Source organism: Erythrolamprus reginae, chromosome 2, assembly GCF_031021105.1.
Source record: "Erythrolamprus reginae isolate rEryReg1 chromosome 2, rEryReg1.hap1, whole genome shotgun sequence".
Lineage (NCBI taxonomy): Eukaryota > Metazoa > Chordata > Lepidosauria > Squamata > Dipsadidae > Erythrolamprus > Erythrolamprus reginae.
In genome coordinates, this window is record NC_091951.1 from 156,667,773 (window position 1) to 156,682,471 (window position 14,699).

At 42.4% G+C, this 14,699-nt stretch overlaps 1 protein-coding gene across 1 annotated transcript; it reads right to left on the reverse strand.

Annotated features, from left to right (window-relative positions):
* Positions 1-11,076: 11,076 nt before the first annotated feature.
* On the reverse strand, positions 11,077-13,676 carry SOCS3 (suppressor of cytokine signaling 3). Its single transcript, XM_070740113.1, has 2 exons — positions 13,544-13,676; positions 11,077-13,059 (listed from the first exon to the last, which is right to left on the reverse strand). The coding sequence occupies exon 2, from the start codon at positions 12,989-12,991 to the stop codon at positions 12,374-12,376; it is 618 nt and encodes a 205-aa protein (XP_070596214.1). The 5' UTR covers positions 12,992-13,059; positions 13,544-13,676; the 3' UTR covers positions 11,077-12,373.
* Positions 13,677-14,699: the final 1,023 nt, after the last annotated feature.

Genomic DNA, 14,699 nt, shown 5'->3' on the forward strand with positions numbered 1-14,699 from the left:
CATTTTATCTGACCAGAGAGTCATTTTGAACTGGTGCAATGTCCCCTCGTGTCAAGGATGCTCTTATTTCTTCTAAAGCCTGTGTTTGGTTTCTACTACAAGATAGGCAAATTCAAATACAGATGTCACAAAGAGGTCATTCCTTGTGACTCTTCACTTATTGTGTCAAGAGGCTATCTGCCTCTGCTTGTCTCAACTGCTATGTCCTTGGTAACAAAGAAAATGAATACATTTCATCTGGGGGCATTTATAAACTTCATTAACCTTTTCCCCTGAACCCAAAGTTTTGCTACCTAATGTTTGCTTTCCCCCTCACATCCCATCTTCAGGAAAGACCAGTCCTTTCCCTTAATCTGATTGTATAACTTCCTCTCTCAACAGAGGGTATGCCCCTTAACAGTACCCAAAGGTGTTACATTGTAAAAAACATAGGTTAGAATAAAATGCATCTCTGCAAAGGGTTGGTGATTGCTGGTGGCAGCAGAAAGATTCTGAAGAATAAAGGCCAATTTAAACAAACCTTTCCATGGCGTTTGGCGGGCCCCAGGAGAAGAGCCTTCTCTGTGGCAGCCCCGGCCCTCTGGAACCAACTCCCCCCAGAGATTAGAACTGCCCCCACCCTCCCTGTCTTTCGTAAACTACTCAAGACTCATTTATGCCGCCAGGCATGGGGGAGCTAAGATATTCCTTCCCCCTAGGCCATTACAAGTTATGCATGGTATCTTTGTGTGTATGTTTGGTTTTATTATAAGGGTTTTTAGTTGTTTTATTAATTGGATTGCTACATGCTGTTTTTATCATTGTTGTTAGCCGCCCCGAGTCTGCGGAGAGGGGCGGCATACAAATCCAATAAGTAAGTAAGTAAGTAAGTAAGTAAGTAAGCAAGTAAATAAATAAACAAACAAATAAATAAATAAATGTGATCAAGATATTTGATCAACCCACCTGTTTGTAAATTAGATCTGTCAGAAATGTGTGCTTCCTACAGGAACTTCATCTCAGAAAAAAATGGTCTTTTGTATGTGGAAGGGAAAATGTTTGTGTGTCACCTGAATGTTTTGTATGAACATTCATAGTACAGTATTGGGAAATCCTCTCTTGATTCATCAGGACAATATTATAAATCGGTCAAAAGGTCCTTAATCAATTTAACTGATTAATTGACTATATTTACCAATCCTATTTATGACTAATTCATTAAAAAAAAAAGTGCAGCAACTTCCTTGCAAGGAAACCAGCTAGCAATTTAGTACTTGTCTATCTGGTTTTAATGGGATTTATTCCCACACATTGGATTATTTGTTGTGCTTCTGTATTTGCCAATTTTGGATTAGTCCTCTAACAATGTTTGTGAATGTACATCTTACAATAATTTCATTGTTATTCATTATTTAGTGGAAAACCTAGGGATAATTTTTCATTGTTAGAAACCCTTGAAGAAATATACATTACTGTATACTCCATCAGATATTTCTAAAATTATAGCTGTGCACACTGTTATAAAGTATGAAGGGACTGAAGCATGGGAATTAATTGAGCATGGGATTTAATTGAGCTGAAACTTTAAAAAAACCCAACCCCAGTTAAACCGTTTCTTAAACCTCCCACAAAGTAATATTAAACGTGTATCTATGCATCATTAATTTGTAATTGTGGGCCATACAGTTGATGGAACAAAGCAACAGTCGGTCTTGCCGCCCCATTTTTTAAAGAGAAGGAAAAGGCCACAGAAGCTGGCGAAAGCTTCTTTGGAATTATTCATTGATGGTTAGGAAGATAAATGAGAAGATCAAATAACAAAAATAATCTTACCATAATTAATGGCATTTTCCAGGACATACAGCATGTATTTGAAGCTTAAACTCTATTTCAGTAGATATATTAGAAATAACATTGTAGAGACAAAAGGAGAGGAAGGGAGGTAGGGAGGCAAGCTGGCCAACAGGCAGGCAGGCAGGAAGGAAGGAGGGAGGGAGGGATGGAGGGAGGGAAAGGAAGGAAGGAAGGAGGGAGGGAGGGAAGGAAAGAAAGAAAGGAAGGAAGGAAGGAGGGAGGGAAGGAAAGGAAGGAAGGAAAGAATGGAGAAAGAAAGAAAGTAAGAAAGAAAGAAAGAAAAAGAAAGAAAGAAAGAAAGAAAGAAAGAAAGAAAGAAGGTAAGTAAGTAAGTACTGGTATTAAAAGTGAGTCTTAGATCTAGAATTGTTGGAGAACGTATGTTCTGCATTTAGCTTCTACAGTCTGGTTCTTTATCAGCTAAATCTCACAGCAGCTCATATTTGATCCTTTTCAATGAGATGGCAAAGCTACTGGGAATGATGGCAGTTATAGCTCAGAGTCTGATAATACCAGATTGATGATGCTATTTTACCCTGTTCAGTATATACTTATGGTGCAAAATGTCATGAGCAACTACGGATATATTTGAAATTAATTCCTTCATTTAATGGCTATTGGTTTAATTGTCGCCATAAATTATACTGTAACTTCTGAAAGAAAACTGCAGGAGGTAGTTGCAAAGTTTAATTGTTTATTAAAGCATGACTCCTGCATGATATTATTTTACCAACAGCTACATATTCTAATTCTCATCATGGCATTTACCATTTTTACTATATTTATTTATATGCACGTATCAATACAAGATTTACTTTTTCCTGTAATAATAATCATGTGTGGTAAATTGGACTGGAAAGTAAACTACCTGGAAAATTTCTGTGTCCGGAAATGGACAAGAACTGGGGTTTAATCTGCTTCTATTATATTGGCTCTCATCATGATTTTTATCTAGGTTCTGTTGCTCTGTCTGATTGTGTTGATGAAATACATCACTATTAAATGTGTCTGTGGACTGAATAAAGGTTTAGTCATACTTTAAAGTAAACCCACTGAATTAGATAGGGTTCCGGCGTCCAGCTTAGTCATAATTTACATCCTCCTGATTTCATCAGTTCCACCTGAAACCTGGATATAAAACTCCAATTACTGTCAATGTTAGTTTTTGAGATAGCATTGAAATGCAATTTTTGTCCTAACTGCTTGTTTTTGTTCCAGCTACTCTTCCTCTGATTAACAAGAAGCCTGTGGAACATTTTACATATAAATATCATGACCAAAATCCTGTTTCTGTTTAAAACATGTAGTCATTTTTTTATCTTATATAACAAAGTCAAAAAGTGTCATACTGCGATTCTTGACTTGACATAGTTCTGACATTCATGGTTTGTTTAATTGCCAAATCTGGAAATTGCCTACCTCATTTCCGGAGTAACTCTGTACAATTAAAACAGAAAACAGAAAATAAATATTATATTAGGAGAAAATTAAAACAAGAATAAAATTGTTCCTCATCTTACAATTAGCACTTCTGGGCCTTTCAAAATGGCAGTTCATGGGTAGAATAGAATAGAATAGAATACTTTATTGGCCAAGCGTGATTGGACACCAAGGAATTTGTCTCTGGTCTCTTTAAATTCTCACTGTACATACAAACAACAAAATAATATAATCATAAGATGCCATCAGAAGGGTGTAATAGAAAAGACGGGAAAGTTAATAGTATTTACATAATTTAATCCCTTCTGGGATTAGCAATACAATCCAAAATTGGCCTGGACAACAACAAACAACAGCAACAACAAAAGTCAGCATAATGGCAAGTGGAGGATGAAGGATGGATATATGTTAAACTGACCTCAAATTTATCACTGTTTATGAATTTGCAATAGTCCTTGCGTTAAGTATTTCCAATCTATTTTTTGATGTTTCGAAAAACTTCTACTCATACATAATTCTGGCAAGTGCTTGTTTCACATTCTCTGAACACCGGCTGACAGGAACTGGTTAATTGTGTAAAGCACTAGATAAGGGCTGTGCATCCTGCATTTGGTGGAGATACTTTCCTGTTGGGACAGGGTATTTCCTGCCAGTCAAATTAGGGCCGATTGGCTGAAGTTTATTACTATATTCTGCAAGGCAGTTCCATCCACTCCCCTATTCAACGACTTTCCCCCTGGTGACATACAGTCTACGAAAGCCAGAACTTGAGAACTAAGAAAAGGAACAGTCAATTACTGATAAAGTCTCTCAGTTCCTTGCATTACGCAGAACTAGAGAAATTTCTGGAGCAATTATGAGACTTGAGAAACTTCTGCTTAAAGTTGGCTCCTGGACCAGAAACGTCACAACTCATTGGGGCAGGTTCCAAGAAATGATAGGCATTTGCAAACCTTCCTGGATTTTTTTGAATCAGCAACACATTGCAGCTAGGTGTTTTGTCCAGAAGTAAACAGCTGGAAACTGTTCAGGAGGCGGAGAGGCTGATTTGGTCCAAGATAATTCAGTACTTGAGAGGAAACCATTCCTCTACCCCTCAAGGAGAATCTAAATCCAATCAAATACTTCTGGCAATTGAATCAATTCCTCTCTTCCTTGTTGGATAAATATACCAGTGAATTCAAGCATACATAATTTGTTTCTCTTTCAAACTACTTAGATGAAATGCCACACAGTAATTTTAAGATTACTCCTAGGGGTGGCTCTGAAATCCCAGAGAGTTGCAACTGGCAAGCTGATATAAGAGAGAGACAGTATAGATCAGTGTTTCCCAATCTTGGCAATTTGAAGATATCTGGACTTCAATTCCCAGAATTCCCCAGCCAGCATTTTCTGGCTGGGGAATTCTGGGACTTGAAGTCCAGATATCTTCAAGTTGCCAAGGTTGAGAAACACTGGTGTAGATGACAGAATATATTAACCAATCAAAATCATGGCGATGGCTTGAATTCTGCCTTCTTTGTGTATTTGTATGAGAACGATATACACTGCTCAAAAAAATAAAGGGAACACTTAAACAACACAATAGAACTCCAAGTAAATCAAATTTCTGTTAAATCAAACTGTCCACTTAGGATTGACAATCAATTTCACATGCTGTTGTGCACATTCAACTTTGTACAGAACAAAGTATTCAATGAGAATATTTCATTCATTCAGATCTAGGGTGTGTTATTTGAGTGTTCCCTTTATTTTATTTTATTTTATTTTAGCAGTATAGGTTCAGATGGGAAGAGCTGTTGGTAAACAAGGGGAGGATTATGATGTGGTCCCTGGGTAAAACAAGGTAGAACTGAAGTTCTGTCATTCATTCATTCATTCATTCATTCATTTGTATTTATTTATTTATTCATTCATTCATTCATTCATTCATTTATTTATTTTGTCCAATACATAATACACATTGAAGAGAATAGATATGTAATAATATAAATAAAGAAAAGAATAGAAGAAAAGATATAAAAGTATAGGTGAACAAATTTTAAAGGAAGAAAAGATAAATGAGATAAGGAGAGACAATTGGACAGGGGACGGAAGGCACACTGGTGCACCTATGCATGCCCCTTACTGTAAGGAACCTGGAGAGGTCAATCGTGGATAGTCTAAGGGGAAAATGTTGGGGGTTAGGGGTTGACACTACTGAGTCAGGTAATGAGTTCCACGCTTCGACAACTCGGTTGCTGAAGTCATATTTTTTACAGTCAAATTTGGAGCGGTTAATATTAAGTTTGAATCTGTTGCGTGCTCTTGTGTTGTTGCGATTGAAGCTGAAGTAGTCATTGACAGGTAGAACGTTGCAGCATATGATCTTGTGGGCAATACTTAGATCGTGTTTTAGGCGACGTAGTTCTAAGTTTTCTAGACCTAGGACTGATAGTCTGCTTTCGTAGGGTATTCTGTTTCGAGTGGAGGAGTGAAGGGCTCTTCTGGTAAAGTATCTTTGGACATTTTCAAGGGTGTTGATGTCCGAGATGTGGTATGGGTTCCAGACAGATGAGCTGTATTCAAGGATGGGTCTGGTGAAAGTTTTGTAGGCTCTGGTGAGTAGTGTGAGATTGCCGGAGGAGAAGCTACATAGGATCAGGTTAACAACTGTAGAAGCCTTTTTGGCGATATTGTTGCAGTGGGCTTTGGCACTTAAGTCATTTGATATTAGTATTCCAAGGTCTTTTACGGAGTGGGGTTTGGCTATGAGATTTTGTTTATTCAGTTTATATATGAGGTTCAGATTCTTTTTGCCGATGTGGAGGGTAGAACATTTACTGGTTGATATTTGAAGTTGCCATGTGGTGTGCTGTCCATGTTGAGAGCCTTCCAAAGTGGGACTCCTCAGCTCTCTCCTCGATAGGGTTAATTTATTCAGCCTCCGCCATTAATGGAAAAAGCAGGCCCTCAAATCTCCATGGTTGCTGCTGTACCATAGACGGCAGCTGGAGTAAAGGAGATGGAAGGCCTCTCATTTCCTGGCACAGGCCAAAGAATAACAGTGATATCCCATCCTTTAATCCTGTTGCTGTGGCAACCTAGATCCCGGCAAGGAGTAGGGTGTGGGCCAACCAGGATCAGATTCAGATGGCACTGACGCTGGGGATGTGCCTCAGCAGGGCTTGGCTGGGTGCCACCAGCTTTACTTGGGCTGGACATTCTTGACATAGCTCTGACTCAACTAGGAACCACTGATTCCTGGCAGAGCTGGAACAATAGGCCAGAGGGCCAGGCAGGGGCATGGCCAGGAACCTGTGCAGTCCTCCTTATCTTTCCATTTATTCTGCTAATGAGAGATGCAGGATTAGAATGAACACAGTCATTATTCGGAGATTAAAAATTCAGAGACAAAGGTCTAGATTAATTGCAGGCTTATTTACAACTGAGCCTTGTTTTGCTGGAGCAGGGCCTATACTTCCCTTTGGACCAGGGGTCTCCAACCTTGGCAACTTTAAGCTTGGCGGACTTCAACTCCCAGAATTCCCCAGCCAGCAAAGGAGAATTCTGGGAGTTGAAGTCCTCCAGGCTTAAAGTTGCCTGCTTTGGACAGCCCCCCCTTTTTATTTCTTGTGGCTTCTGTATATTTTTAACTGCTACATATCAAGTAAGAATTCCCTGTGTGCAGTTATTTCTGGCATAGAGGCAGTGTGGAGATAGCACATATCAGATGATTTGTTCACTATTTAAAAGCCAAATAATCTTGACTGAAATAGAAGTGATGATATTATGGCCTTTGACAATGCCAAAGTTACTGAATTTAAACATGCCTGGGATAAACATACTGTATATCCATCCTAAGATAAAATACAGGAAATAGTATAAGGGCAGACTAGATGGACCATGAGGTCTTTTTCTTCCGTCAATCTTCTACGTTTCTATGTTTCAATGCAAAACATGATGTACTTTGAGGTAACTTATTCTCTCTCTGTGTTATGTTTTTGGGATGCCTTCTCTTTTCCGAGCCTGTTGCTCCCCTCCACCTTTATTAGTGGAGGATTGGAATAGTCCAAACATTTCTGGGATTCTTTTCCTTTAGCCAACGAACATATTCCATGTTCAGATGCCATGGATTATGGAGGAATGTTTGATAAACCCTGAAGTGTTTAACCCTGTCAATAGATTCATCCAAACATGATCCATTTTTGTTTTCTCTTTCATTATTCTTGTTTACAAACAGCAACCCCCTCTTGAAAAGCCAATTCAGCTGGGGGCGGGGGGATCTATTTTGCTTGCCCAGGAAATCCAGAGAAAGAATTGTTATATTGTTACTCAAATGAAGTAATGTGAAATGCTAATCTTTGAGTGCCTTATAACTCTGTCCTGGGATAGGCACAGGGCTCATGTATGTATGTATGTATGTATGTATGTATGTATGTATGTATACATGTACTGTATATGTGTATATATGGATGTATGTGTGTATAGAGCACACAGAGTTGGCCTCCTCCAGGTCCCGTCGGCCAAGCAATGTAGACTGGCAGGACCTTGGGGGAGAGCCTTCTCTGTTGCAGCCCCGGCTCTTTGGAATCAACTCCCACCCGATGTCCGCACTGCTCCCACCCTGCTGGCTTTCCGTAAAGCCATAAAGACCTGGCTATGCCGGCAGGCCTGGGAATCCTAAATTAACCCCAATTTGACCACCTGTATGAACATGATTTCGTGAATGGTATGTATGTGGGTCGTGTGTTGCTTCGTTGTGAGTTTTAGTCAGGGTTTAAGAATTTTACTTTTTTTCTTGACTTCTAATTGCTTTTTATAATTTTATATGATAGTTTTATACTGTTGTAAGCTGCCCCGAGTTCCTCGGGATTGGGCGGCATAGAAGTCAAGTTAAACAAACAAGCAAACAAACAAACAAACTTCAGTAGTGGGTTCCTATTGTAATGGTAAAGGATGCCGCACCAGTAGCAAAGGTTGAGCTGCACGCGCAGCTTTGGGTGTCTTGCTTGCATGCATGCATGTCCCAGTGTGTTTTTGCTTCTGCACATGTTCAGGAAGCAAAATCTTGCGAGGAGATGCGCGTAAGTGCAAGATTTTGGCAATATTTTTTGCTTGCATATACAGAAGCAAAAAAACTCTGAAATCTCACGGGTGCACTTACCCTTGTGAAATTTTTCTTCCTGTGCATATGTAAAAGCAAGAACATGCTGGGAAACATGCGCATGCACACAAGACGCCCGAAGCTGTGCGCCTAGCGTGCCGGTAGCAGCAGTAAGGGCAATCCGCCCCTGGTATATGTGTATATGTTTATAACACATATGTTCAGAGTAGTGGTATATGAAGAATGAGTATCAGGGTCATTGTAACAGGACTGGAGTAGAAAGCTTTGGTCTGGCCAAATGATTAAATGTCGTGTTGCTATCGGGGGATATATACCATACTGAATATCTGTGTACACCAGTAGCCCTTCCATAAAATAAATAGAAAAGTTACATACTTAAATATACAACTGTGTGTTACAAAAGAAGAAAAGGAACAGCAAGCTGATGGAAACAAGAGGTATGAGTTTGGAAAGAGGTACCAGTGAAGAGGCAAATATAGGGATAGAGACTTATTTATCTGTGGGGGGGCCGTCCTCTGGAATCAGCTCCCCCTAGAGATTTGTCTTCAGACTCCCAAGAGTCCGAAGACTTTTCTATGCCTCCAGGTTTGGGGCTATTAGACTCCAGCTCCCTGGCTGACAAATGTTATGTATGTTTGTTGTCTGAATGGGAATGCCTGCCTTTTAATATAACTGGGATTTTAGATTATATATAATAATAATAATAATAATAATAATAATAATAATAATAATAATTCACCGCTACATCACTCAGTCCTAGGTGCTTGGGAAGCGCCCGACTGGTGATGAAATATGAAATCCAGCATAGTGATCTCGTTTGCTGTGTTGCATGGACATAATAATAATAATAATAATAATAATAATAATAATAATAATAATAATAATAATTCATTAGATTTGTATGCCCCCTCTCTGCAGACTCGGATTGTATTATCTTTTATATGCTGTAAGCCGCCCTGAGTCCTCGGAGAGAGGCGGCATATAAATCCAATAAATAAATAATAAGCTGAAGTATACTATAGAAAAGTAGAATATTATTTAGAGGGGATAAATGGTTTGTGTGTGTGTGTGTTGGGGGGGAAATATCCACACTTGTGAAGCCAGGGTTGACTCAGTATTAGGTAAAATATACACCACGCAGTTGAAGACATACGTGGTATGTGTGGGGGGAGGAGGATTAGACTCCTTCTAAATGGCTCCATCACAAGATACCCCTTCCAACCCTCGTTTTGTTAGCAAACGTTGGAGTGATAAGGAAGCAGCTTTCTGCAAACACATGAAGGGAGCTGACAGGCAGACAGCACGTTCTCCACCAGAACTTTCCACTGCCCTTGAGAAGCTCCCAAAGCTAAACAAGCTATCTTATCATACCTCTCAGTGGTCTGGCTGTGATATGATGGGAAGTGGAGTTAGATTGCAGGAAGCCTCACTGAAAAGTTTGCACATCAAGGGATGTGTTTTACACATTGCTTATTTCTGGGAAACATGAATTTGCTAATGTCAGGGATGTTGCCCTGGGCCTCTTTAAATTGTTATTCCATCACAATTACCATCACTTCTAACCCTTAATTATACTGAGCAGGGCTAATGAGATTTGGGAAGTCAACATTTCTGGAAAGCGACTCGCCTTGCCCTAATTACAACAATAGTCAAGACCCTGAATGGTGAAGGGGATCCATGTTCAACTGTTTCCTCTTCTAATACAATTTCCTAGGTGGATTTCATGTAGCCAAAGCTCTTTGGTATTTGTTTTACGTGGGAGACAAATGCCACTAGAAGGAATAACTCCAAAGGGAAAAGAAAAAAATTTGATTTCACATCACCATGAGTTCTTTTGAAATGTGGCTGCATAGAAAGAGGGCTAATATAAAAATAAAAGTAATAATGGGCTTGATGGACTCATTTAAAATTGTGTTATCTAACAGCAATGGTTGTTTTGCTCAGGAATGTCTATGTGGCTGGCAGCAGTAGTCCAGGATTCAGGTAAAGGTCTTCTATACCTTGCTAATTCTAGGTGCCATCGACAGAGTTTGGGATATTTGTGCTATTGCAGATACTTATCCCCCCACCCCAATTTTTTGGTTTTTGCTTCTGGGTTTAACTCTATGGTGGTGATTGGAACGGGTGTAACTCTATGGTAGCAATTGGGAATGCAAAGAATGGCATGATGGCAGCTTTTGCTTGCCTTCAAATCCTTGTATAAGCCACAGAACAAACAGGGTAAATGCTATTTTCATCATTACTTATATTTCAAAGTCTTATGGCCATTACACTAGTGCTATCCTTTACGTGTCCCTATGGCATTTCAGAAATAGACACAGAAGACTAGCCTCCCCCCATTCAAAAGGTTGCAAGTAGTTACTACTTAAGTGTGTTCCACACAGAATCAATTAATTCTGAGTGTGCAATGAATCTCTGTGTTCAAGGTGGTGATAAAAAGCAGTGCTCAATTTTAAGGAGTCAATGCCTTTCTAGCTGTTTCCTTTTCTTTAAAGAAAAGCACGGATGTGTAGATGCGCCTTTACTATAACAGACTAATTATAGCAAAACAGCCTTACTTTTGACTGCAGTCTTTCTTGGCCAATGCATCTCTTTTGCTTTCTATTATTAAAAGACTACTGAATTGGAATGAAGGGTGTAGATAACATTGGAGGTAAGACACAGGGAGGGAAGAAGAAGAGAAGTGAGTCAAACCATTAATTTAAAAAATAGTGCTTTTTATTATAAATTATTGAATGCTGTCTTTAAAGTCCCTTGAATATAAATATAAATAGATGTGCAAAGTTTTCTTCCAAGTTTGATTTTTGGTGGAGTCTTCAAGCATGTCTAACAGCCTTCAAGGCTGAAGGGTGGAATCTTTATAAAAGACAGAACAATTTTTATTAGGCAGGTCTGTAAACATTTCTTTCTGTAAAAACAAAACCTCATCTGCCCTTCTAAAATCCTGATATGCAAAAATAAGACGAAGTCACAAAATTTTGGTTACAGGTTTTTTTTACAAAAAAAAAAGAGAGAGAAAAAGTTAAATTAAGGAGTTCCAGGTAATTCTCTTGTTGCTACATTCCTGTACGGTTTTCAGTTATTCAGTGCAATCGAGGACCCAAACAAATCCACAACCTCTGTTATAGATGTAATGCCATTTTTGATGAGCTAAAATTCCAAAGAGGAAGGCAAGAAATTAGCAGCCTGAGCAGAAAAATCAAGGTGAAATAAACGTTCAGGAAAAACACCAGATCTTGTAACATTCAGTTTGGTGTTCCAAAAAGCAATAAAGAAATCTCAGAACTATGTCTTTTGCCTGCATGATGGTCCAGAGAGTGAATGGTATTTTTTTCCATGGGATTTCATGAATGGAGGATGTGGATTTCTTCTTAAGGCTTAGTCCCATGAATAAAATGTTGTGGCAACAACCTCCGAGGAAGAGACTTGGGTTGAAAGATTTGTCCCTCCTAGAGGTTGCAAGAGGTAAAGATTAATAACAATAACCGCAATAAAAAAAGATTTCCCCCTTAAAACTGAGGAAAACAGTGATTTTTCAGGCACTAGCTGGATTCCAGTGCATGCATTCCTTTGTCAGAAGAATGGTTCTGGTCAAAAGCCATTAGAGGTGGTCTGGTCCAGTGCAGAGCAATTAGCTCTTTGTAAACGGTCCGTTGGTTAAGGAAGTTTGCAAACCATCCTGTCATGCCCATCCTAAGCCAGAGAGAGTTTTTATCAAGGAGCAACAGTCTATTCCATAGTCCAACAGCACCAGTCACTTGCACAAATCCCCCATTGGCAAGTTATCCAGCACAAGCAACAGCAAGACAGTTTCTGTGCTGGGCAGAGGTTCTTAGGCTACTCTGTGTGCTGGGCCCCTCTGCCCCTTTCATAATCCACATGCTAAGGGGTGGGGGGGAAGTGTGAGTTTTGTCCTGGATTCTCCCATCTCCATCCTTTCTTCGTTCTGCTCTTGTGCTTGTGTCGTGGCCTTAACCCTGCTGAAAAAGCCCCTCAGAAAGTCGCATCGTACTGGTCCAAGAAATCTTTGATGGGAGCAGGAAGCTGGGTCCTCTTTTCGTAGGAATCCAAGTGCCCATTGACAGTCTTGCGGCACAAATGCTGTAGAGTGGAGACACTGGAGGAGAGAGGGCGGCTCAGCACCAGCGGGATCTTCTCTTCACCTGAGTGGATATAGTAGGCACGTCTCGGGTGCGAAGCCTGCCCTGGCTGTTGCTCAGGGAGGGGCATGTAGTGATGGACGAGCTTGAGGACACAGTCAAAACGGGGCACCGGGTGGCTGCTGTGAGGATCACTCTGGAGCGAGAAGCTGTCTCCTTCACACTGGATCCGCAGGTTCTTGGTGCCCGACTCAGTCTTGACGCTCAGGGTGAAGAAGTGTCGCTGGTCTGAGCTGTCGCGGATGAGGAAGGTGCCGATGGGCTCGGAGCTGAGGAGCAGGTTGGCTTGACCGCCTGTCACCGTGCTCCAGTAGAAGCCACTCTCCTGCAGCTTGCGCACGGCGTTCACCACCAGCTGGTACTCGCTCTTGGAACTGAACGTCTTGAGGCGCAGGCTGGTGTCCAGCGGGTGGCTCATCCCGGTGCTGGGGAACTTGCTGTGGGTGACCATGGCGCAGGGAGCCAGCTTGGCGAGTAATCGGGGCTGCTGCCAAGCGCAGCGGCTGCTAGGACGGGTACCTGTGAACAGGAGGGGGAGAAATGCTTTCAGACAAAGAGCATCTCAAACAAGCGCACCAGAGTGCCTTCCCTCCCCTGTCTTGATCTTTCTCTTTTGCTAGTACCATGTATATAATACATCTTTGTATAACCACCAAAACGTACATGACAAAACAAAACAAAAATAAATAAAATAGCCCATTTTGCCCTGCAGGCCTAATTCACCGCATCTTCCCCCTCATTCAGGACTGGGACTCTACTTTCTTAACCACCGCAGCCCGCAATTTGCCTCTTGGGCCAAAGGCCACCTCAGAGGGATGGAAGGGACCCCCAAGAATCGCTAAAATGCCTCCCCACCCCCTCTCCGGTCGCAAGCAACCCAACCCCCTGGCTGGCTCTGGGCTCCCCATTTCGCCTCGCTTTCTCTCGGCGGCGCGCTCGGGGCGCCCCGGGACCTTTGTTTTATTTCCTTCGGCTATTTCCTCAAGCAGAGTCGGCGGTTTACCTGGGGGGCGAGAAAAGAGTCGCGGGCGGGGGGATCCAAGCCGCTGGCCGAGCGCGGGCTGCTTGGCGAGGGAGAGCGAAGAGCGCGTCCGCCTCAGCGCGGTTATGATAGCTTTGTCCTACTTTACCAAGCTGCCAGAGCGCCTACCGGAGGTTTTTATAGACAGAGCATCCGTTTGGCCCCGCCCCATGGTTCCAGGAACTCTCTTCTGCCGGGAGGGCGAGCGCGTCCCAGGCAGCCAGCCAGCCAGCCAGCCAGCGGCCAGCCCATTCCGGGCAGCGAGGCCCTGCTTTCCCCTCCCCCGCTCTCCCTCCCGGTCCTGGCCGCTTCTCGGCCCGCCACTTGCTCCAAGGAATCGGCGGGAAGGCTGGAGTCACGTCGCCTCCTTTGGCGAGAAAGACCCGCGGGCAGAGGCGGCCGCCTTTCCCCTCCTCACGGGCCATCTTTGCCGGGGACTTTACCTCCACGCGCGGCGGGACGCCCGGGGCAGCGTTGCGGCGGCCTCCCCCCCCCCTCTCTCTCACACACAATGCCTCTTCCCGGGGAAAAAAAAGCGCGTGGGAAATAGAGCGCCCGAAAGACTTTGGCGGCCAAGGACGGCGCGATGCCGCTCCAGCAAACTCGCGTGTCGTCTCAAGTCCCCTCATTCCTAACGTGGTTTTTGCGGGTCTTCCGGTCACTCCCCCACTCCCCATTTCTTCAAAACCAGCCCTCTTCCAAAGCGCTTGAGACCTCTTCCACCCCGTTCCACCCGCATATTGTGTGGTAACGAGGGCTGAGAAACCCGCGTGGGTGACCTACGCTAGAGGGCGCCCTTCCTGGGATGTAACGGGCGTTTACTGGCATGGGTGAGAAGCCAAGGGCTTCTCAGGTCACCCGAGTGGCACAATTCAACCTTTCCTTCGTGTTTGGCAAAACAAATGCCATTCCTGGTGGTCTGGGATGAGGTTTCTTTCTAGCCTCCTAAGTAGGGCTTTGCGATAAAGGGATAACAAAAGAATTTGCCAGAGAAGAAATCCAAATTGGCACATTTGCATATTTACTGACTACCCAGAATGTCAGCAGCCCCATGTGATGTACACAGGACTGCAGATAGTTCAAGGAGCTCCCATAACAGCTGGGGAAATAGGATTTGTTATGAGCTCTCTGTGTGTGT

Excerpts from the sequence above, each read along its gene's own strand:
- SOCS3 (XM_070740113.1), bottom strand. The coding sequence starts at position 12,991 with ATGGTCACCCACAGCAAGTTCCCCAGCACCGGGATGAGCCACCCGCTG.